This window comes from Sparus aurata, chromosome 24 (genome assembly GCF_900880675.1).
Source record: "Sparus aurata chromosome 24, fSpaAur1.1, whole genome shotgun sequence".
Lineage (NCBI taxonomy): Eukaryota > Metazoa > Chordata > Actinopteri > Spariformes > Sparidae > Sparus > Sparus aurata.
In genome coordinates, this window is record NC_044210.1 from 14,153,250 (window position 1) to 14,178,374 (window position 25,125).

At 43.3% G+C, this 25,125-nt stretch overlaps 2 protein-coding genes across 4 annotated transcripts; one reads left to right on the plus strand and one right to left on the minus strand.

Annotated features, from left to right (window-relative positions):
- Positions 1-664: 664 nt before the first annotated feature.
- LOC115577104 (oxysterol-binding protein-related protein 11) lies at positions 665-12,717 on the plus strand. 2 transcript variants are annotated; one of them, XM_030409917.1, is made up of 14 exons: positions 665-1,100; positions 1,417-1,485; positions 1,676-1,851; positions 2,079-2,158; positions 2,537-2,608; positions 3,200-3,388; positions 4,532-4,730; positions 5,544-5,689; positions 5,836-5,976; positions 7,412-7,871; positions 8,229-8,415; positions 8,496-8,678; positions 8,798-8,951; positions 9,399-12,717. In XM_030409917.1, the coding sequence occupies exons 1-14, from the start codon at positions 985-987 to the stop codon at positions 9,453-9,455; spliced, it is 2,229 nt and encodes a 742-aa protein (XP_030265777.1). In that variant the 5' UTR covers positions 665-984; the 3' UTR covers positions 9,456-12,717. The 2 variants fall into 2 exon arrangements, with proteins under 2 accessions (XP_030265777.1, XP_030265778.1); XM_030409918.1 differs by lacking the exon at positions 2,537-2,608.
- A 3,848-nt stretch (positions 12,718-16,565) lies between these two features.
- On the minus strand, positions 16,566-25,065 carry LOC115577125 (high-affinity choline transporter 1-like). Of its 2 annotated transcripts, XM_030409954.1 has the most exons (8): positions 24,725-25,065; positions 24,376-24,489; positions 19,058-19,213; positions 18,819-18,967; positions 18,590-18,733; positions 17,810-17,963; positions 17,502-17,716; positions 16,566-17,421 (listed from the first exon to the last, which is right to left on the minus strand). In XM_030409954.1, the coding sequence occupies exons 1-8, from the start codon at positions 25,011-25,013 to the stop codon at positions 16,882-16,884; spliced, it is 1,761 nt and encodes a 586-aa protein (XP_030265814.1). In that variant the 5' UTR covers positions 25,014-25,065; the 3' UTR covers positions 16,566-16,881. The 2 variants fall into 2 exon arrangements, with proteins under 2 accessions (XP_030265814.1, XP_030265815.1); XM_030409955.1 differs by lacking the exon at positions 19,058-19,213.
- Positions 25,066-25,125: the final 60 nt, after the last annotated feature.

The following is a 25,125-nucleotide window of genomic DNA, read 5'->3' on the forward strand; positions in this document are numbered from 1 at the left end:
TTGCCATGACTCAGCACTGTGCGAAAATGTATGTAAAAGTATAAACAAACATATATTTAAACTTTGTTTTTCTTATTATTAGCTGAATTACTACAGTAAAAACATATTTTTAAAAATAAAATAGCTTTTTGCTTGTTTAAAGAAACAAGATTCAACTTTTTTTCTAAAATAGATGTAGCAAAAAGAGCTCAAACATAAAAAATAAATAAATAATAAAAGACAATAACTTTACCTTGTAACCTTGTAAAAGTGTATTATTATTATTATTATTATTATTATTATTATTATTATTATTATTATTATTTTGCTCTTGTTAAACATTTTAAATAAATTATAAGGCACAAATGAAACATATTCAACTTCCGGTTTAAACTTTCCAGTTCTATCTCTACATTTTTCCTTAAAAATATAAGAATATTAGGCAGATTTATCTGGATTTTTAGTTGTTTATTTTATTTATTTATTTAATTTCTATTATACGTCGAAGGAAGTCAACTTCCGGTTTAACTCAATTTCAAAAAATGTTTTCCTCTGCAAATTTATGAATATATATTTATTTTATTGCCAGAATAGAGGGACGAAGTTTTGGGGAAGATTTTTCAGGCTATTAATTTATTTTTTATTTCTAATTTAATTTACGGAAGCCTGCGCTCGTGAGCTGGTCACATGACTGCTTTCCTGCCAAAGCAGTAAATATCAGGCGAGCTAGCGAGCAGCAGTTCCAGGCTACCAGGCTACTCCCTGTATCAGCAGCACAGACAATGTTTTATCACTCGTTATTTAACTTGACCGGTTAACAACCCCGCGTCCGTTGGGTGTGTGGTGCGTCTCGATAAGCGATGACCCGACTTCTTCTTCTTGTGTCATAACGGAGGCTCGTCCGCTTCATCAAATCTGTGACTTAGCCAGCTAGCTAGCTTGACAGGTTAGCTTAGCGCTAGCAAGCTGAGTTAGCGTCTAAAGAGGGCTTCGTTGCTAGTGACTATGCAAGGGGAGACCACGGCTATACGAATCACGGAAAGCGAAGGGAAGCTGGATGTATTTCCCCAGAACAGGACCCCCAGCTCGGGGAGGGCAAGTGCCAAAAGCTGGCAGTACAGGTTGGTGGCTAACCATCATGCTAACGCTCATTTATTTACGCTAGTTCACTGATTTAAGGCGTAGTTTGTTGACACAGACAGTGAGCCTCCAGCAGCACACCAGTTTTATATCCCTTCTGTTATGTTTTTATATTGACTGCCCGACTTATGATCACATTTAATTCCTTATTAGACAATGAATCGTGTCACCTTATAAGCCACTCTATGATTAAGCAATACTCTATGATTGACGTGTGTGTATATGGGTGTGTAGTCAGTCCAAGCACATTGACAAGTGTTTCTTTATCTCCTGTTGCTCAATAACCTCTCCTGCCAGCGATCACATGGAGAATATTGATGGCTACCTAATGAAATACACCAACCTTGTGACAGGCTGGCAGTACAGGTGAGTTTTACCTGAACATCTGTGTTTAATCTAAAATATTTGATGTCCCAGTCAAGCCCTCTCTTGTCAGAATCCACCAGTCTCTCTCAGCCAAGTTCAATGATTGTAATCCAGTCTAATCCAATTCAAGTAATGCCATGTTGGTTTGTAGTAGTGACACTGTCATGGTGGCTGCTGTTGTTCCCTGCAGGTTCTTCGTCTTAAACAATGAGGCCGGCTTTCTGGAGTACTTTGTCAATGAGCAGTCGCGGCCCCAGAAGCCCCGCGGGATGCTCCCCCTGGCGGGGGCCGTCATCTCCCCCAGCGACGAGGACTCGCACACCTTCACCGTCAACGCCATCAGCGGGGAGCAGTACAAGCTCAGGGGTAGGTGGCCGAGCACACTCGCCGGTTTCTCTACACCTTCGCGTTGCTTCTCAGCTCGAGGCCGGCCGCCACCACCATCCATCAGGTTCATACAGTATTGATCCGGATGTTTTCCATTATCTGCTGCCGGTGATGCAGAGGCATACGGGAATCGATGCTGAGTAAGATCATCCCGGAGTGAACGTAAAAGGGTTTCGCTCACTTGTTTTTTTTTTCTTTTTCCGCAGCCACCGATGCCAAAGAGAGGCAGCACTGGGTGAGCAGGCTGCAGATCTGCACGCAGCACCACACAGAGGCCATGGGGAAGGTAAGGTGGTGACGGCTGGCGTCAATATGAGTTCTTATCAATAGAGTAACATGTTTGGCTATGATTGCTTTTGCTTTTTCTTGGATGTGTAACGTTTCTGGTTTCTTTCCTCCTCTGTGACAGTGAACAAATATCTTTGAGTTGTGGACAAAAAAATGACATTTTAAGATGTCACTTTTCACCATTATCTTACATTCCATAGACCAAACACCTCACTGATTAAATGAGAAAATAATAGGTAGTTGTAGCCCCTTAACATCTTGTGCACTCAACATCTTCAAGTCTGTAAAACCTCTGAAAAATCTGCTGCACTGTGTGTGTGTGTCTGTGTGCGTGTGATGAGCTCAAATCCAAGATAAAAATGTGTCTTCGCCACAGAACGGATGTGAGCCGGACAGTCTGCAGCTTCCTGTTTTCCTTCTTCCCAATGCCAAAGGAGCAGTCGAACAGGTCCTGAGCCAGATCTGTGAAATATTAATGTTTATGTGAAAAATATATCAAGTTTGACCCTGTGTGTAAGCGCCGTAATCATGAGTATTGATCTGGAGATTGATCTGCAGGGTACAATGCTGCCCACGTTCTGCTTTAATGCTCTTTGAGATATATGAGAAGTAAAAACACAGAACTGTCCGAGGATCTTATTTCAGCTGAGGGTGGGAAAACATCAGGAAATGATTATTTGTTGACCCTTCGTGGTTTCAACAATAAGGTTTCATACAGAGTTTGGTTTCTTGAATCTGTTCCATATAAACCATCTTCCCAAACAAGCCGATAAAGGATCTCTGTAAAAAGACAGTAAACGATTTATTTTATAGTCGTCGATATTGGTTGATCTCTCTGCTTGATGATCCCATTTTGCAACAAAAAAATCTTTATTTTGACCGATTAAACAGACAGTTTTCCTCTGGGGACTTAAGTTGCAGTTGAAAGAAGTTATAATTTGCAATAAATGTTATCGATACACCCAGTTTATCTAAAGTATCGTGATAACATCGTATCGTATCGTATCGTGACGGCAGCTGACTTTTTATTGTTCCACAGAGTAATCCCCCACCCAAGTCTCGGAGCTACTCGATGGCGTCTCAAGGCAGCGGCAGCTCCCCCATGTCCATGCGCCGGCCCAGCCAAAACCCCAACAACTTATTCAACTGGTCGCAGGTCAACAAGGGCTCGTCGCTCTACTCCAGCAAGAGGTCGCTGCTGCCGGACCACCTGATGGACGCCAGAGAGGTACGGCAACAACCAGAGTTAGGCTGACTCGCAGATGTTTTGTGTGTCTTTATGAAGTTTTATGAAGTTTGCCACAGAAAGGATGGACACAAGCAGGAAGTAAACTAAGGATCAGATGCAGATTCGCTTGATTAACCCACATTCCTTCCACACTGCAGACTGAAAAGCAGAAATGTGAGTCGGATCAAGAAAATCTGGGTCTGATCCGATCACAGTGCTGCAAAAGGAAAACGCGTTACTAAAAAGTTCCATAAAAGAGTGAGAAATATTCAGTGAAGTAATCGTAACATGCAGAGAAAAAGTTAGACGAGCAGGAAAAACATCAAGCTGACACTCAACCAACTACACCGTGTTTCATTAATGTTTAAACTGAGGACGGTGTCGATCTCTTAAAAGGCTTCCAAGAAGAACAAGCCGTGTTGTGTTCCTACAAGACGTACAGTCGTAAGTCTGAAATATTTAAATCTTGGTCTTAATAGTTCAGCTTTTGCTGATTTTAGAGGCGTTTCATCGGGAACTGTCATCTTCACTTTCTTGTGACGCAGATTGTCCACAAGAGGGAGCCATTTCCTTCACATCAGAGACGACAGCAGCGTTTGTTCTCTGTGGATTTGTTCATCAAAATAGGGCAGTTTTTTGAGCTGATATGAATAAAGATCTTAGTTTTCAATGGCTACATTCACATGCACACTAGCTTTTATATATTATTCAGAGTATGACAGCAAAACATTATGAAAGGTTTGGATATCAGGTTGGTTTTTTTTTACTTCATATGTAGAAATATCCCAGATCCAGCCTTTAAGAAGACAGTTGGATGAATGAAAGAGGGAGACTGTGTTCATTAGGGAATAGGCGCAGCTGATTGGTGGATTTTCATTTTATTAGTAGGAAAGTAAACAGCTCAGTAGGACTGCTGTCTTCTTTGGAATAAGGAGAAAAACTTGATAACGTTAGCAAAATTAGTCCTCAGCTTTGTATTTGCTAAAGGTTATCAGTTGGCAGGAATGTTGTTCATGTCGTCTGAAAGTACAGCTGCTCTGCATATTAAAAAAGGGATCCAGGTTAAAAGATCTCAATCAGTTTAAACAAAAATCCCCAACAAAGATCTGTTTTCACCCTTAATAACCAAACCTCCTCCTCCAGATGATGAGCCAGGCCCAGGGCCAGCACAGAGACCTGATCCAGAGCATCGAGGGCCTGCCCGCCGCCCCCGGCCTGTCCCCTCTCGACCAGGACCTGCTGATGCTCAAGGCCACCTCCATGGCCACCATGAACTGCCTGAACGAGTGCCTGCACATCCTGCACCTGCAGCAGGTGGCCAGGCAGCGCGGCTCGCTGGGAGGTCAGTGGCTTATCATGTGTCTGAATATTTAGATTGTTTCTTTGCTTTTCATGCTTGTTTGTACGTGTTTGTCTGCCTGGAACAAATCGTCGGCCTGCAGCCGGTGTAACAGTTTGCGTTGGACGGACAGTGGAATTATTTTGCATTATTGATAAGCAACCGTACCTATTCTTACCTCCTGTCTCGAAGGTAACGAGATCTCACATGGTTAAAATATCCATCTGCAGCACTTTGAGGACATGTTGCAGCCTTAAATCAGCCTCTTACTGAAAAAACAAGACATGTGGGTTGAACAGAGAGGAGTCCCACCTGCTGATATCTCCTAACCTTTTTCATGTCGGGATGATTCGAAATGGGAAAAGCGACTGTCCCACTTTTTCACAGCAGATCTCATTACTCGATGTATATTTCATTAGGCCGGACTCATTGCGGCAGCCAATCAGATTAAGTCGCCCGACGACGCACGAGGTGAATTTAAATGAGCTCTGCCCACCTTTTAAACATACATAAAAAAAAAAAAGCCCGCGCCATACCGAGAGAGTCAAGCCAATCGGAGGACGGGGATGTTTCCTGTCGTATCCTGATACTCGGCTGCTCGGAGGAGTCGGGTTACACTCTTTTGGTGTACAGCAGCTGGCTGAGGAGTAGCCGTCTGTCCAGCCAGCAGCCAGGTGGTGGAGAGGTGTAGTTCTGGCGGATGGAAGTTTAGAGTTGGCGTGTGTCTGTGAAGCTGTGAGAGTCGGGGGGGATCAGGGAGGGAGGGGGGGGGGATTGTGTACCGAGAGCACCTCTGAACCTCCCCGTCCATGGCAGGACCCACCATCGAGTGGCTGGAGCCCAAGCTGCCCGACATCCTGAAGAACGGCAGCAGCTCCCTGGGCAGCTTCACGACCGGGGAGGGCCCGCTGGAGGGGAGCCGGCTGGAGCTCAGCAGCCCCGAGTCCTGCAGCTTCTCTGGGGTAAGACACCCGCTCTCCTCCAGGAACTTAACGCATTCTAATCCAGATACAAACCATTGAATTTCAGTGTGTTTTTGTGATTTTAAATGTTTGGTTATGACATAAACAGTCACTTACTTCTAACCCCATACTCCCTCCTCCATCAGGAGCAGGAAGACATCAGCGCAGACGATGAGGCGGAGGACGGCTTCTCGGACAAGGAGGAGGACCTGGGCGCTGTGGAGGAGGAGCGCAGCGTCATCCTACACCTGCTGTCCCAGCTGAAGCTGGGCATGGACCTCACACGGGTAGGTCGAGTTCCACGACGGCCATCTTTCCACACGTTGATTCTTTCTTTCCTTCTTCCTCACCAGAAGATTCTAAGAGGATAATGTTGGTCATATCACATTAATAGTCCTACAGTGACGGGTGCTGGTGCATAGGTCACAGATATTATACTCTTTTCTGTTGTATATAATATCTGTGACATATTAGATCCTTTCATCCAAGAAATCACAATGTTTGTTTACAATAACTTCCTGGTAGAAAACCCCAGCGTACACACACGTTGAGGGTCTTCTTTCTTATGTTATTTTAAAGTGTATACATCTTATTCATCCAAAATGCATGTTAGATGATGGAAATCTCAGGAAGAGTTAATGTTTGGGAGCTGCGTGATTGTCACATACAATGTTTTCCATTGTTCTTTGCAACATTTTCTTTATTTTATATTTAATTCATCCACTTTTAAAGTGTTTTACAATCAGTCTTATCACTCTTACATGTATATTTAAAGTAACTCTGTATTGGATCAAGTGAATCATGTTAAGGGACGCCCACCAAAACTTAAAGTCTGCAGAGATGTTTAAGATTAATGACACTTCTCTCTTACCTGTAGATTTATCTTTACATCCAGGTTTCTTTGGTGAAAACAGCCGTAGAGATCTAAAGATCGCTCTCCTCCTGAATATGACAGAACCTGATGAACTAAAAATAACTATGAAAAACTCAACATCAGCGTCTCTTTCCACAAATCATGACCCAGTCGCTCAAAATAATCCTCAGACCTGAGTGTGTGTCTCTGCTCATTGACAAGAGGCTCGTGCCCATGACAACAAGGGATGGAAACATTAACGGCGTCCATCTTGGCTGAGCTGTAACGTTAGCTGTCTTAGCAAGCCAGCCTCTCGTCATGAGCTGAGCCACATTTCTTCTTTGCCTTGTCACAAAAACAAAATAGCAGCGAGGTCTGTGGATTATCTTGAGTAACGGGGTCACGATCTCAGGAGAGAGACACTGATGTCGAGTCTCACTATATTGAAACTCGGCTGAAGTTTGTGTGGAAACGGTTTTGAGAAAAGCACAAAACTTCATAGAGTCGCTGAACAAGTCTGAGATCAGGAGGTCTGTTTTCAGTCCTACAGGCTGATGTAAGCACTTCTTGCTTTCTAATTACTTCTCCTCGACACAACTCCACATACACGCACACACACACACTCACGCAGACACTTAAACACCACGAGTCGAGCTCTGAACAGACATTCTATCTTCCAGTGTCAGTTTGTTCTAGTATTTGGATCTCCTCCTCTTGGGTTTCTGATTTAATCGCAGTTATCTGGCTGATCCACTTTCTGACCTCATATGCAGATTTAGTAGACCCTGTGACCTCGAGGTCACGTCAGGTCTGCGTCACTTCGCTCCATTTCGATAACGTGTTAATCCACCTGCGACCTCTTCCTCCAGGTGGTCCTGCCCACCTTCATCCTGGAGAAGCGCTCTCTGCTGGAGATGTACGCCGACTTCATGTCCCACCCGGACCTCTTCGTGGCCATCACGGACGGCAGCAGCCCGGAGGACCGCATGGTCCGCTTCGTGGAGTACTACCTCACTTCCTTCCACGAGGGCCGCAAGGGCGCCATCGCCAAGAAGCCCTACAACCCCATCATCGGCGAGTCCTTCCACTGCTCCTGGAAGGTTCCCAGGAGACCAGAGGCGTCCAAGGAGCCGTCACAGGGAAGCCCCGACCCGGCCGCCTCCCAGGAGCCCTACCAAGTGCGCTTTACGGCGGAGCAGGTGTCCCACCATCCACCCGTGTCCGGCTTCTACGCTGAATGCCAGGAGAGGCGGATGTGTGTCAACACGCACGTGTGGACCAAGAGCAAGTTCATGGGGATGTCCATCGGAGTGTCGATGATCGGGGAAGGTGAGCAGAAGGTTGTTTAGCAGAAATCTTAAAAAATGCAGGATTTGTTTTTTTTTACATTTTCAAGTCATCTGGAGGAAACACATCAAGTCATGTGACATTCAAGGCAAAAAAGAAACAAAAAACACCCCTGATGTTAACTGTCTAGGTGAAATCTTTTATTGGTTAGGTGAGTTTTGACGAAATGTTATAATCAGAAGATGGGAATTAGAGCTTTATCTCACAGATGAACGTTACTTCTTCCATAAAGGATTCTGATAAACTGATAAACCAACTGATTAGGGTAGCAAGTAAAGAAGAATTTAAGAACACTTGCATTCCCTCACTCTCTCTCTCTTACTCTGTTCATCCGTCCAGGTTGTCTTTATCTGCTGGAGCATGATGAAGAATACACTTTCACGCTGCCCTGTGCGTACGCTCGCTCCATCCTCACCGTCCCGTGGGTGGAACTGGGCGGCAAAGTCAACATCAACTGCGCCAAGTCGGGCTACTCGGCAGTCATCACTTTCCAGACGAAACCGTTTTACGGAGGCAAATTACACAAGTGAGTCCCGGCCACTAAGAATGTAAACACAGCTTCTTAGAATAGCAGGTAAAGTGTATTAATCGTGTCTTGTAATGTAGGGTGACAGCGGAGGTGAAGCAAAACAGCACCAACGCGGTGGTGTGTCGCGTGCAGGGCGAGTGGAACGGCGCTCTGGAGTTCAGCTACACCAGCGGAGAGATGAGGGTGGTCGACGTCACCAAGCTGCCTGTGACGAGGAAGAGCGTCCGGCCGGTCGAGAAGCAGGGGCCGACCGAGTCCAGGTCAGAGCGGCAGCAGGGGTCGTTTAGTGGAGCACAAATCCAAATCAAAGCTCTGAAGTTTGTGCTCGCCAACGTCAGTCTTTTGTGAGAAGTTTCTCAGTTGTGTCTCTGCGTTTCAGACGCCTCTGGCAGCACGTGACGGAGTCCTTACGGGAGAAGGATATCGAAAAAGCCACTGAGCACAAGAGGCTCCTGGAGGAGCGGCAGAGGACGGAGGAGAGGCACCGCGCCGAGACCGAAACCGCTTGGAGGACCAGATACTTTGACAGAGAGGTGAGCACGTCGACCATGGTGGAAACACGACATCACTGATGTTCGATTGGCACAGCAGACATCTTTTATTTAGACTTCATAGTCGCAGAAGAGACGAACGAGGAAGCACATTCAGGACAAACAGAGACTAAATACATTTTAAATCACCCTGAGAATTAATTCAGTCTCCACCTGGACCTTCTCCATTTCACCGCGCTCTCACCTTTCACTGAGCGATTTAAAATCTTTCCAAGAATCTGGGTCGTTTAAGGGGAGACACTACAGGAGATGTCTTCTGTCAGACAGGTGGAGAGGAAATGTCCAAAATAGACATCATTTTCAATTTGAGGCAAATCTTCTGGTGTTATTTGTGTAAAAAAAAAAGCACATTTTATTATTTCCAGCCTGATGCGACGGCTGACGCTGACATAATAATATTCTGACACTGGTCTCTTTTGTGTCCCGCAGGGTGAAGGCTGGGTCTATCACAAACCACTTTGGAAAAACTCTGCATTCAAATCCTAGTTTCTTCAGCTCGTTTCTTGGATGTTGATACTGTAGATTCAGGGGTGTGTGTGCGTGTGAGTGTGTGTGCGTGCGTGGTTGACGGTTTTGAAGCGAGAGCACGACCTGCACTGACGTACAGACGAATGCAAGCGGGGAGACGGACAGAGAGACGGCGCGACCGAAGGCGTTCTCGAATCTCTCTCATGACGTTCACAAAGCCTCCAAGTACAAGCTTTTTGTACTGCTGATCAGTCTTTTTTTTTATAATCCAATGTCAATGAAACATATTCTTGTACAGGTAATGGTACTCTATTTACACAGCCTTAAGATAGTCTGATGAATGATGCTCTCAGTTTGGGTTCTGCTGATCAACCTGGATTTGGTTCTTCTTCTTCTTCTTCTTCCTTTTTAAAGCTGTGGTATCACACTAACGTCAAGCGACTCTTGAGGAGTTTCTTTCTCTAAAATAAGATATCCAACATGACGGAAATCAATTGGAATACTGCCTGATAGATGTGATGCTGTGAAACTGTTGTAAATTGGATTTAGTGTACTGGAATGTAAAGATGCTGTACATGATCTCTATATATGTTAAAGCACCTGAGAACTTTGCTTCAAATCGACGTTTTCCTCGATAAGATTTAACATTTTACGACTGAATGAGCAACAATGAAACTCTAAAACGTTTTCGGTACAAAAACTCAAAGTAATCTGCTTCATCGGGACTGTAGGTGTGTGAACTGTAACCATACAACCCATCAACTGCCGGCAGATTCTGGTTCAGATGTTCCTTAATCCTGATCGGTGCACTAAAGTCAAGCTTCATACATCAACCTTTGAGGAAAACATACAGATTTGTCATGTTTTCAGGGCTTTTTTAAACCTCCACAAACAGTTGACCCTACTAACAAAGAAGCCAGAAGTAAATATACATGCACACAATATTCTGATCTCCAGGTAATCATCTGAGGGCAATACTTTCTATACTATACTATAGTTTATACACATGGATGGTTTGATTTTTAAGAATTTGTCCTGAGGGAACAACCAAACGTTTGAGCAGCAGTGGAAACAATAAATTGTAGTGCAAATAAAAGAAAGACCAAAAGCTTAGCTTAGCACAAAGACTGGAAACAGGGGGAAACTGCTAGCCTGTCTGTCAAAAAGTAAAAAAGGGAGATTTGAAGCTCACTAATTTAAAACTCTATGTCTCAGTTCTTTATCCGAACGAAACCCAAATTGTAAAAGAGAAAAGTTGTGGTTTTACGAGAGACTAGTTCTTGGCGGGGAGCAGTGACTTCCTCAGGTCTTCTTATGTTGAGATTTCTGCTCTTGACCATCAATTAGTCCAGCACTTTACCCCAGTTTCAGTCTTGATGTTGAATTGCCTGGCTTAAAGGCACATAGGGTCAGAAAATTGATTGATGTTTTTAAAAAAGAAAATTGTCAAAACTGATATAGCAGACATTCCTAGTTTAAGATGAGCTCCATAAATCTAAGATTCGGTCATGATTTTCTTGGAGAGACCAAGTCCCTCATCCATGGGACCTTATTTCAGAAAGAATTTGTATTCTGGTTAATGGCGAAAGTCAAATAATTTAAACTTTAAAAGATCATTTTGGAAGTCAGAAAAGGTTGCAGTTTGTTGTAATGTTTGCGAAACCACTCCGCAAGCTACATCTCGTCAACTTGGCCCAGAAAACGTTTTAAAGGACTAAAACGCCATTACAAGTCTAGTGATGTTGACAGCTACGGCTATGCGAAAGCAGAGAAAGTCAGTTCTTCAGGTTAGCTAGCATGCAGGATCGACTCAACAAGGTTTTGGTTATCAGTTTTTGTGAGCATTGCTGTAGTAGCCACTAACTGTAGTTGTCATGAGCTAGCTAGCTCGGTTAGCCGGCCAGTTAGCAGTCTGGAATGGGAGCTCCAGGAGAGTGTCGTTGCTTACACCACTAGAACAGGGGCTTAGAACTGAGGTAGCTGGTTAGCATGCTAACTTCTGTAGATACGCATAATGCATTGCACCTTTTTAAATTGCTAAATGTTTGTTTTAAGAAACAGAATCAACTTGATTTGATTTCTAGATTATTTGTCTTAGCCATGAACCATTGTGCATGTTTTTCCTGGAAAAAACCCCCTGATTTTATGTATTTCCATGTGTGAAATTGGTGGACTGACCCTTTAACCAGGTAAGGCTGACCTTGATTATGACTTCAGGTGTTCAGACGATAGTTTCAGTAGTGATCGTATCGCCTTAACTTGCTTTATCAGGTAAGTTGTGTGCATCTAGATCTACTTCATCCATCTCTAAATTCTCATGTATTTAATTGTTGTTTGATGCTTTATCGATATTGATGTATTGACTTAGTCACACTGCTTGAGTGGCATGTCGTAGACTAGCTGACGAATAACCAAATTTTTTTAATTATCCAAAAGACTTCGATCGAACGAGTCACATGTGAATGCATCTAAAGAATCGCTCCCCCACCGTTCACGCCCTTCCCCTCGTTTCTTTTTTAGTCCCGTGGGTTTTGCAGTGGATGGTGAAAAATACCTGCTTGCATGATAGCAAAGTCTCTCTCTTCACACTGATTGCAGCAAGTATACTACTCCTGTGTCTGCATTACTTAAATTTATAAGTGTCTGTCATAAAGAGCTTTTAACCAAATTTGCTTGTTTTGTAATGCAAATAAATATTATTTTCTTTGAATGCGTCTTTATCCCCCATCTCGCGCTTGAATTGCTCTGATTTTTAGAGCCAGTTTTGTACAGACGTCAAGTGTTCGATCAGTGTTTTCTCTTTCCTTTCCTTTGCATCTACTATACTGTGATGTACATACGATGTAATATTCCCCCCCTCCACTAAATCTCCGCCTCACATTCTCAAAGCGTCCCCCAGTAAGAAAGAGGAAATCCACCCCGCCATCGATAAGCTACTCCCCTCCACGTCTCGGTGCCTTATGCAAACTCTTTCTGTATGTGTCTTCCAGCGAAGGAGCACAGCGTTTTCATCAGTTACTTACCTGACAGATGCAACGGCGTATGTATTGTTTGTTTTGTGTGGTTGCGTGTGCTTTCTTTTGAGACTCTGCTTCATGTTGAGAGCTAAGCACTTTCATTCTAGGTTTTGACATTTTCTTGGGGTTTTTTTTTTTTTTTTTTGGGGTTCTACTGGTTGTCTTGCTGACCTATGAAATGCACTGACATTGAAGGAAACCTGATGTTGTAGAAAAAATGGACGTGTGACGATATTAATCAAATAAATTACGTATCAGTTGTATGCTGTGTTACAAGTTTTGTTTTCCACCAAGGAAACCATCTTACTTACTGGTTCCTCTTGGATGTCTTTAAGAAATATTTAGTGCACAAAGGAGGATGTTGATCCGTGGACACCAACAGAATAATGCGCACTTCTTGCTATCTTCTTGCTAGTGCTATCGCGCTAGCAACATCTGTACGTACGTTTATTCCACTTTCGTGAACGTAACTTTTTTGGCAATAACCTCGACTTGGAATCAAGTAAGAACTTGTAAGATTTTGGTGATCAAGGGTTAACAACATGTTTTTTTGCCACAGTTAATGAATTAATCTGCTAACCAGAACATCCACCAAGGTCCAACAGTCAAGCCTATGTTTAAAGCAACACTATGTAACTTTTAAAGTCATTCTGAAGAAGATGGTTGATTGTTGTGTCCCATTCCCTGATTGCCAAATAACAACCCTTTGAGTTGGTGGTTCGGTCCAAAGCCAAAGACCCAACTTGGTATTTATTATTACAAGGTAGGCACCCCGAAAGAAATGACCGTAATGTCCTGGATCCCTCTCTTCATGCAGATCTGTACCAAAAGTTAATGGGGTCTAGTCTGGGCCAAGACCCATCCTCCATCCAAGTTTCGTGGAAATCTGTTATGTAGTTTTTGCAAAATCCTACGAACGAACACGGGTGAAAACATAATCTCCATGTGGATGTCTAGGATAAAATGACCGCAGTTGTCGAAAGTCAATTTCATTGTATAATTTGATGCAGATCCAAGTAAAAATCCAGATCTAGCAGATTGAAATGTTTTATTTGATATTGGTGGAGGTGTGAACTCGTCTCGGTGCCATTCTAGTTTGTAACGCCCCCAAAGATGGGCCTTTAACGTACGTAAATCAACAACAGAATACACACAAAATGGCAGAAAACACAATTTGCAATGATACAATTACAATGAATCTCTTCGACAAGCACCTAATAGTTCATGACTGTAGGTCTGGTAATTACTGTAGTCATGTTGTGACAAACATCTCGTTCAAGAGAGTCCAGAACGCAGAAAATCAACCGGTGAAACAAGAATATTTGCCAGCGTCTTCTCTCTCTTGTTCTCTGTGTGACATTCATTTCTGAAATTGCAACTTGGTTGTGCAAGTGTTATGCCGAGGTTATAAAACATGTGGCTGGCATGACTCATGCAAATTGGACCTTTAGAGCAGTGGTCCCCAACCTTTTTTGCACCACGGACCAGTTTAATGTACGACAAATTTTGACAGACGGGGGGGAGGTGTGATTCCGCGGTAATAAAATTATAGCTATTGTCCACTCACCGTCCCCACAGCTGCAGTTCAGCCACTTTAACAGCCAACTTCAATACAGTTGTCCATCTCCCTTTTCTTCCGTCTCATCTTTGGGCCTTTTTCTTTTTTCTTTGCGAAGTAGCTCTCCGAAGACGTTTGTTTTCCACTAATCTCAGCTAGCTTGATTTTTTTAGGGTATACCAGTCCGTGACTGAAACAGGTACGTGTCAAGCACGCCAAGAGGAAGAGACGGATGTTGTTAAAAGAGAATCTGTTTTTCAAAATAAAACAACTTTCCGAGTATGGTCGTCAATATAACGGAAATAAAATAACGTATTTATTCTTTCTCTGCGGCCCGGTACCAAACGACCCACGGACCGGTATCGGTCCACGGCCCGGTGGTTGGGGACCACTGCTTTAGAGGACATTCCAAGTCTACAGTACTTGTGTTTTATCACAATGCCATGTCTCAAATGTCTAGACTATAATCAACAATCAATTCCCAAATATTACGTGATGCAGTACGCATCAAGATCAAACTAAATGCGCTGATCAACCACAGCACTGAAAGGATGAACTGGTGAAGTGAACCGAATGTCCCATTGCAAAGGCACTCCCAGCAGACTGATGGCAGTGGCAAAAACAAAAACTGATCCAGAATGTCTCAAGGAACATGGCTAAGATTTGAAATGCAGTCTATCAATTCCTAACATCTCAATCAGATTAAACAGATCTTGGAACATGCCTGGCAAGTTTAGTCAATGGGGACCCCACCTTGCAGCCTGTTTCGAACAAGGTGGTTCAGGTGCTGGTTGGCAGGGCGCAAAGTACTGGTTCTCGGAGAGGAAAACTTTGCCAGTCAAGAACAAAGAACAGCTTATGTCAGGCCTAGGGGGAGGAGTTGTTATCGTCTAGCGCCAACTACTACTACTTAATGTGCCCAGTTTTGACAAGAACCGGTCATGTTTGGATGCAAATATAGGCAAGTGAAGCCTATATTAGCAACACTTGTTAAGAGGCGATGTAGTCCGCCATAGTTGTTCCTTGCAATGCTGGGAAATTGGAGACTGAATGATTCGACTCTCAATGGCTCTCATTCCTGTGGAAAAGCAAAGTAGTTCACAGGTGGAACAAACTCTGAACAAGCAGTACCAGCAGCACTTGGTTCCCTTTTGTTTCAAAGCATTTTCATTTTGCACAAACCAAGGGATCTGACAAATTACAATTTCACCACTTCCCAATTTATCAGCAACTGAAAAGATCATGGATTATAAAAGTCTGGACCATAATGTCAAGGTAAAACATCATGTATGACCCACTAGCTACATGTAGCATTCAGCTTCTTCCTAGCTAACATTACTGTTTGATTAAAGCCAACACTTTTCCCTTCTAGTTTTGAATACATGTGTACAAGACATGTTGATATTTTAGAATTCACTTACACCTTTCCTGTCAATAAAATCCAGTAATGTGCTGCAGGGAGCGGTTGAATCCTAACGTTAAGCTAGCTGATGTCCAATATAAGCTAATGGGTTATCGAATATGTTGGTTTACCATATAAGTATAGTTTAAGCTATATGTGCTCCAGATTTTGAATATTCACTGTGTTTTCAGTTGCTGATCGGTCAGTCAGTCATCAATCTGATTCACTTGCTTGTACAGTAACTTTCACATGTTAAAGTGAAACTCCCGCCAAAATGCAACCTAGCCTTATTTTTGTGAATATACCCAAGTCAAACCTTCATGTAAAAGCATTATTTTGACAAAAATGCCAATTTTTTCTTACCGTATTTTCGGGTCAAAATCATTTTCAATGGGAGTGCTAGGGACACTTTTACGATAGCATCAAGGTCGCTATTTTTAAAACACTAAGAAGGCACAACATGAGACTTTGCTCGTAGTATCACCAGGGTCTCTACACATGAACTCGAACATTGTTTGTGTACACAGAGTTTACTAAAAAAAAAGTTTTTGAACAACTCACGTTACCAATTTTAGTTTTTTTTCTGGTCGCCGCCGTTGTTTTTCGCTAACAACAAAACAACAAATTATCTGTGCATTTATATGAAACTAAGCTTTAGGAGAATTCCACCTTATCTGTCCTCCATGTTACATCGCATTCGGAGATTGATCCACTGGCAGGACGGCAGTGAGCGGAACAAGTAACTGCTAACGTGAGTTGTTCAAAAACTCTCTTTTTTAGTAAACTCTGTGTACACAAACAATGTTCTCAATGCTCGTGTTCATGTGTAGAGACCCTGGTGATACTATGAGCAAAGTTTCATGTTGTGAAGAACCTTCCTAGTGTTTTAAAAATAGAGATTTAGGTCTTATCGTAAAAGTGCCCATAGCACTCCCATTGAAAATGACCCGAAAATGAAAATACGGTAAATCTTAAAAGTGCCCCTTTCGTCGTTATTATGCTTTTACACTGAAGTTTGACTCATATACATTCACAAAAAAAGCTCTGTTGCATTTTGGCGAGAGTTTCACTTTAACTGAAATACCTTACATACATTTTATAATTACTTTCTAAATGAATGTCAGGAATAACAATAAGTACACAAAATGATGATTGGTCATCACAGAATATCCTTTATTTGTGTCATACTGAACAGACCTTTTTCCCAGAAGACATTTTGATAAATGGAAGCAGGAAAATCACAGGTGGAATTTAGAACATGAACGATGGCTGCATCCCATTTAGGTGAGGTAGTTAAAGGGCTACAACAAATATAGACATACATTCTAAATAGAATCATACAGGGTTCTTTGCTTTTTTCCCCATTGCAAACCCTATTTAAGAGGTGTGTTATACAATTGGATAAAAGAACAATCATTATGCACTGTAACACCACAACCCAGAAGTTATGTCAACAAAGAAAAGAACTTAGCATTTTGTATCCAGCATTGGTTCAGATTGGACTTGGTCGTCATCCGTATCATCAGTATCGCACTCTTTGGTGTGACCTGCTGGTGACGGTGCCGACTGTGATTTCACCTTCAACACGTCCCACCTCTCAGGAAGGATCCCCTTGTTAAACAGGACCGACGACACATACGAAAATGTCACAATGGAGACTAGAGCGGCCAGCATGCAGATGGTTTTGACAGGAGAGCGCTGGATGTAAACACCGTCCTCCAAGGTGCATCCTGGGAATTGTAGGAGGACGGGGAGGCCGAACAACGGCTCTCCACACAACAGTCTCATCACCACCGCGACAACGTAGCCTGCGATCACTCCGTAACCGTTAGAGATCTGGATGAAGAGGACGCAGATCAGTTGTGGGAATAAAATGGTGTAGGACAAGTCTGAACCCAGGATCCAGAACACCAAGATGCCGCTGTCCAGGGAGGTGAGAGAAGTCCCCACAACTCCTGCGACTACTATCGAGACACGAATCACCCACTGCAGCTCCTTATCTGAAGCCTGAATGACAGAGAATTATATTTTAGATGCATGAAATGTTTGTTTAAATTCCCCTCTTCCATCCCCCATGTTCCTTATACCTGACTCCTGATGGTCTGGTAGATGTTGGTGGTGAAGATGGTGGTGGCCGACAAGAGGTAAGAGTCAGCGGAGGACATCACTGCTGCAGCGATGGCTCCGATGCCAAACGCGAAAATGAAGGTTGGGGTTAAATGCTGCAGGATGATGGGCAACACCATGGCTGCCTCGCCTCGCTCGTATGGAGGAGGGGAACCATATGAGGTGGAGTTCCAATCTGAAATATTGGAGCAAAGGAAAATAAATGCTGGGTGTACTGACCAACATCATGGACACCCCGACTTCCCAACAGGGGAACGGTCAAAATCACCTGTGGAAGCTGCGACAGCTCCGATCAACACAGACGGGATTCCAGCGACGATGACGACTCCCGACGCTACAAAACAGATGATTCTGGCGGTGGACGTGGAGCTGGAGGAGAGAGTCCTCTGATGGAAATCCTGAATTGCCAAATTGCCCACGCTCTGAAAAACTATAAAGGTGAGAAAACGAAGCCACACTCTGCTCTCATGTCATCAATTTACATGCAATACTGCACAACTGCATCGAAAGGAACCTCGTTAAAAACTTTCATCATTGTACATAATTGAAAAATACAATGTACTGTGTTTAGATGGTACCCAAAACACATTGCTTGTTAGCATGTAAGCCAGTTGGTAGTGTGTTAGCATGTTAGCCTTTTAGCCTCTCTGCATGACCACTTGTAATTATGTTATGCCTGTTGTTACCCTGTTGTTGCATGCTAGCCTGTTAGCATGTAAGCCAGTTGGCCCACTTGTAGGTCTGTTAGCCTATTTTAAGCCAGTTGTTAGCATGTTAACCTTATTAGGGAACTTGCAGGCCTGTTAGCTTGTTGTTAAAATGTCAGCCTGTTTGAACGTGAACCATGTTGGACCATTTCAAGGCCAGTTACCAAGTTGTTAGCCTCTTGTTAGCATGCTAGCCTGTTAGCATGTGTACCTTGTCGGACCACTTCTAGCCCTGCTAGCCTGTTTTAAGCGTGAAAGCATATCTACAATCATGTGCTGTCAGAATATAGTGTTTAAACTTTGTGGTTTGAATCAATACAGTCTACTGTCGCTCATCTTACCATGACCAGAAAATTATCGATCCACCTCCCGACTTCATCAGACTCCAGCGTGCCGAGCCAGGGGGCCTGATGTGTGTGGTTGAAGGCCGTCTTGGTGATGTCGGTGTAAACACCACTTGTTAGAACAAAAGGGACACACAACCACTGGGAAGAGAGGAAATCACGCAGCAGAATCAAAATAAAGAAGAATGCTTTTCAACTCCGAGTTTCATTGTGCAAAAAAACTCACCAAGCTAAGAAGCACCAGTGATATCTGGATGACATCGGTGTACGCGACTGAATAGAGACCTCCTAGACAGGTGTAGATGATCGCCACCGCAGCGGAGATCCAGACGCAGACGCTGAAGGGCAGATCCAAAACCACGCTCATGGTCACTCCTGGATCACAGTCAAATGTAAAGTATGACAGCGAAAGTTGACGACGGGGTCAGAAATGTGTGGATTTGAGTGTACTTGCACATTGTGTACCCAGGGAAATCAGCAATCCAGGAATCCAGATCACTTCAGTTAAGACCGGGATAATGGCGAGAACCGCCGTCAGCTTCTTCCCGTATTTTTTCTGAAATGGATCCATCATGCTGATGTAATTGTTCTCCCGCATGGGCTTCGCAAAGAACAGTCCACCTTTGAAGTGAATGTGTCAGAAGTCAGTGTGTTACTTGTAATTTCAAAGGTTCAGCTTTTCACTTTGTAGTTTCTGGGCTCTCTTCCTCAAAGGTGTCAGCATGTAGTTTGGTGATAAAAGAATTCTGCGGAGGCAAGGCCATAGGGATATAGGGGTATAACTCTGTTTTAGTCCGCTATAGTGGCCCAGACCTGCCAACTTGTACGCATTTTGGTCCATTTCGCAGTTCGCCCGTTTCAGTTTCTATGCAAGTTCAGATCTATGAAGTTGATTCTGCTTCTGCGCCACTACAATCTGCGTGTAACTGGAGTGAAAAGCTTTTGGCCAATCAGAGGGCTGCATTTTAACACCCTCGCCCACCTGCCCCTCCCACCAAATTCGCCGCGCGTTCAGTTCATTTCAGTGCCTCAAGCAAGCCAGACTGGCCGGATAACTGATCCCTCTGCGGCCGTTTGCTGTCACTGTCGATGCAAACAGCATTGAAAAGGTAAAATTAAGACATTGAGTTTACCCGATGGTGTTGTTAACCACTCGTCAAAGTTACCGTTCATCGATGTTGTGTGTGCATGTGTTTGCAAATAGCAGGCTAACCGTCACGTTTCCCCGAATCCATTACTGCTGCACACAAAACTGTAGGCTTGCGTGCCATGGCGGCAGAACCGCCTTCAAAAAAAGGTTCGGAAACCTCAAAGATTTCTTGACAGCTATCAGGGAGATGGCATTTCCTCCACATGTCCAGGCTAACGTTACCTCATCACACGTTCTGCACCATGTGCAAGACAGACATTAAAGGGATATTCTGGTGTAAGTTTAATCCATGGTCTAACACACTGTGAAACTGTGTTAGACTCCCTCTCGAGAGATCAAGTTAGCAAACCGCTAATTTACGGAGTTTTATCAACCTCAGAAACGACCGCACGACAACAATACACTGCAGTAAATGGATCCAAATATAAACCGCCACCAAAAAGCCACAAATAATGCTCAGAACAGCACCAAACTTCAGCAACAGTACAAATAGGGTCTCAGCACATAGTCCGGGGCATCTAACCTCCGCTAGCTTAGCTGGATTTCTATTGGGAAGCTAAAAACAGATTTCAACTCTCCTCCATCAGCTTCCGGGTCGGGGAAGTCCCGACGCGACGATTACCGAGTGCGGTTAGAAATGCTCAATTCCGTTCTTTTCCCTGTCCGCTCTCGATAATAACTGTTATAAACTGGCAGGTAAGACACATATGAACTTTGATTGCTTTTCCATGGAGTCATAATCATACATTTTCATCCATGAGCCGCGGAACTCTACTGCACTCAGTAATCGAGTCGTCGGGACTTCCCGTCAACAGGAAGCTGCTGCAGAAGAGTGGTACATTTTGTCAGCTTTTCAGTAGAAATCCAGCTAAGCTAGCGGAGGTTAGATGCCCCGGACTATGTGCTGAGACCCTATTTGTACTGTTGCTGAAGTTAGAAAAGTGGTGAAGTGTCTAGAGATCTAGAAGGTTTTAGACAGGCTAGGTGCTGATTAACAAGATAAATAAATAGAGTAATTACAAAACAGGATTTAGGTTACAGTTGGGCTAATTTTTTTTTTAATCCTAATTGAATTTATGAACATTACAAATGACCATGACATCATAACAGGGAGTCCAGCTGTGACCAGCTATTGTAGCTCTAGTTAATGATGCATAGCATAGGCCTATTGTCTAGGCCAGTATGATGGCAACTGACACAATAGGCATTTAATGCAATAACACCCATTTCAAAGCCTATCTGAAATTATCTGACCCATGTTATTTATTAGCCTATAATTGTGTCTCTGCCAGGCTTAAATCTTGTGCTTTTGTAGTAGTTGCTTTAGGCCTATTTAAAGTTGGTGCTTTGAGAGTAAATTATTATTTAGGCTACTTCATTTCCCTTCAACAATCAGAAGAATTGTTAACCTGGTCTGACTCACATCTTTAACACAGAAGTACTTGGGCCTATTTATGAACTCACTCCCCTTCCTATTAGTTAGACTAACCAAAATATATGGGCACAAAATATTGAACAGGATATAAGATAACGTGTGTAGTTTCACTACATATACAGCCATTCATCCAATCCCCCTACATATTAATAAGTTATTCTAATCTAGGAGGTTGTGATGAGCCAAACAATGTAGCTGAATATGAATTATATGCATCTAGTTTTCCTTTAATGAAGTGTGTGCGTGTGCGTGTGCGTGCACGTGCGTGTGTGTGTGAAGCAACAGGTAGACAGTTAAAAAAATTAAATGTAAAGTCTTTTCTTTATGACCAAAACACTTCAGGGTTGGCAGGTCTGGTGGCCTCGTCTTCTTGCTAACTTTTGACACACACACAGCTGAATGCTGACTCCAAGGTCCCTTGGAGCTGTGAGCTCTGTTCAGTCTACATTCCTTAACTCACACGAGGAAGAGGGTCAAATTTAAACTGAGTTGAACTAAAGACCAGAATGTGGTGCAGTACAGGTAACTCAACTTTCAGGCTGAGGACGACAAAAGTAGCATTACTAACACAAATGCAAAACAGAAGTATTTTCTGACTAGTGGTTTCAGACCTTTTGACCCTGATGGGCCTCGGGGGGGCTCTCGTCAGCAGCCGTCACTGGAACCAAGGCCGGATTATCCATAGACTGGACTGGGCAAGTGCCCAGGGGCACCAACCATTTACAGCCAGTGGGGGGGCACCTCACCACAAGCTTTAAAAATGTTCTACGTTACGTTTTATGTTTATATTATTCACTGGAAATTGTTGAAAGACCATACATTACTCGTTTATGAATATCAATTTCATAAAAATAACAACAATAATGATAAATCATGATTACATGACCCCATCGTGTCTCTCCCCCCCCCCCACAATCGGTCAGAGTTGGGTTGGTCCACAAAGCAGGAAGAAGAACTGCGGTCACTAGCAGGTGCAGTGCTGACGAAACCGAAGCTAACTGTGGAGACTATACCAGATGCACAGTTACCACACACGGGCTTGTGGCGTGTCATGTGTCCGACATTTGGTTCCGTTTGCAGCTTTTTCGGACCGGCACTGCCTCCGTCTCCGTGTCTGCTGCTGCTGCGGTGGTTGCCGCTGCTGCACTTTGAGCCGACTGCCGCGGCCGCTTTCCCCTTCATGTATTCTGCCCTCAGCTCCTCTGCCAGCTGCTGCAGGACTTTCCTCCGGGCTCTCCTGCTGCTGGTGCTCCTTGAATAAGATGCAGAAATTGATCCCAGCCAAGTCGAGGATGTTATACAAGACCGCCACTGGCCATCTTCCTCTGACGGAGTACGCCCTCGCCATCTGGTCCGGGACGTCCACGCCGTACTTGGTGTTGTTGTAGTACATTACAGACTCTGGTTTTGTCTTCGCCCCACTAAAGCTGCCCACACCTGTGTGCAGGTGCTCAGGATGCAGACATTCTTCCTCGGATTTCCCTGCTACACAGTCAGCGTCGCATCACCACACTTTAGTGTTGAACAGCTCGTCGTGCTGTTTCACGGAGGGGTTTTTGTCTGCCCATGGTGCCAACCAGGCTATAATACAACTATATAGTGACTCACTTACAAGTAAACAAGAAGAGAGACAATGAAAATAGCAAACCCTGCGAAATGATGTGTGGTCAATATGACCGCTTATGGCCGAAATAGGTAATAGGTATATAAAAACTGTTCTAAATTAAAATACAGACACTTTCAGGAAAAGTCATGTAACAGCAGTATTGCATTTTTTTCATTCAACAAAATTATTGCACATAAATTTGAATCTTGGCTGTTTTAGTGCTGGCTACTCTTCGAGGTTCTTGGTGCTTTAGCAATATTGTTGTTGTGGCATTCATGCCAATGAAGCGGATTTGAATAAAATTGAATTAATAAACCTTTAGATTCTTGCCTATAGACTGGTAAGTGTTGTGTTTACAAATGAGAAATACATCCAGATTTCTTCAAATCTGTATTTGTAGCTTTGTATCAAGCTAGTTATCTCCCTCTGTCAACCACAATCTGTCTCCTCTGTCAATAAACTCTATTCAGCTCTGTTAAATAACGGGTATTAAAACCCTTAGGTAACGTTGGGTTGGAGAAAACCCCTCCGACCTAACGTTACTAAACTAATTCCTAAACTACAGCTTATCATTTGAATGTTGGCTAGGGTCTATATATTAAACTTGAGATTAATTCTGAAACACATATACAACCAAAACAGCCCAAAATTCATTTTCTTCATGTAAGACCACTTCTAGGATCGGGCTGCTGCTTCCGACTCATTTGGATGTAACATATTCACGCAGGTAGTGATGCGCAGCATGCAGACAGCCGTGAGAGAGAGAGATGATCCTCATTAACAAAAAGCATTTGCTTATGCAAAGAAATAAATCTGTTTAAGCTAGATATTTATATGCCACAAAACAATATTGAGTGAGAAAGAGAGATATGATCCATTACGTGATAGTGGAACAGAGAGTCAGCAGGATTTTGCACCCACAGTCAGTAGTATTAGTAGGTGTATAGGCAAACAAACAAGCAACAACCACTAAGATCATTATTCATTATACTATTACATTTGTGGAAAGTTATTACAATACAGACGTACCCGTCCCCACAAACGTAATAGTTATTACGTAATAGTGATAGTTATTACGTTTGTGGGAAATTGTGTGTTACATTTGCAGTAAGCGGCTAATACGCTTATGGAAAATGTATTACATTTGTGGGTTTATTACATTAAATGCTGCTGATTTTTATTACGTTTGCAGTCATTATTACTTTGGCGGGCGTTGGGGGGGTGGGGGGGTGGGGGCACTTGAGGTATAGTGCCCAGGGGCACCAATTGGGGTTAATACGGGCCTGACTGGAACAGTGAGAGCCTTTTGTAGTTTAGTGGAAAGGTGCAATGGAAAGTTACTGATACACTTAGCCGGTCTTGTTGTCTCTTGTGAGACTTTCTCATGGTGAGCTGGATGTTGCTTCATGGCAAAGACAACTGGGTGTCAGAATTAATCATGACGAATGTTTGTTTGTATATTTAGTTGGCACGCAGCTCTTACGACTTGTTTTAAAGACTCCTTTATCAAGTCCTGACTTGAATACATCTGTTTTTGTGAATTTCAAAGAGGGCGTATTGAGAGCCAGCATGTAACAGTGAGAGATACTTACCGATGATAAAAGAAATCGACATCTGCAGAGGAATAAGAGCCCAGGTCACACCCTTGGTGGGGTTGTAAACCGACTCTGCAATACCAATGATGAAGACGCCTCCAACCCAAGTAGCTAAAAAAGTAAATAAATACATGCATACATTGATTGATTATGATGGGCTGGGTTAACACATTCTGCACACAGAATAATAAGTCTAGCCTGAGATGTGCTGCTTAGTGGGAGACATATATGTCCAAGGACTGATATACGGGTGTTTACTTAAGTCTTATCACAGGCTGGCAAGCTTGTTGCACAGGCCTAAATAAAGACAACTATGAATCAAACAGAAAGGCTGCATGCAACTCACCCGTCATTGTGAAGACTCCCACCACCATGCTGACGCTCCGGTTGGCCAAAAAAGATACCTCCATCTGTCCATTCTGTGCGCTTTTCTCCAGTTTCTTTGATTTCACGGACGCCCAGATGCCGATTCCCAACACAAGCAGGTAGAAGATGACCATCATCACCAGACCTGGTATATTGAGAGCCATCGTGGATGATGACTGCAAGGTGACTGACACTTTGCTTCTCCCGCTGGCTGTTGAAGAGTCTTCCCTTGGCCCATGTCCAAGTTTCTGTTTAGGCACCACCCACATCTACTGTAACCATGTATTGTTTCTTTAAACTCAGAAACTGTGATGCTAGAGTGTGAATTCTGAATCTTTTTTTTTTCTTCTTCTTTAAACACTTAATTCCGACTTTTAAACT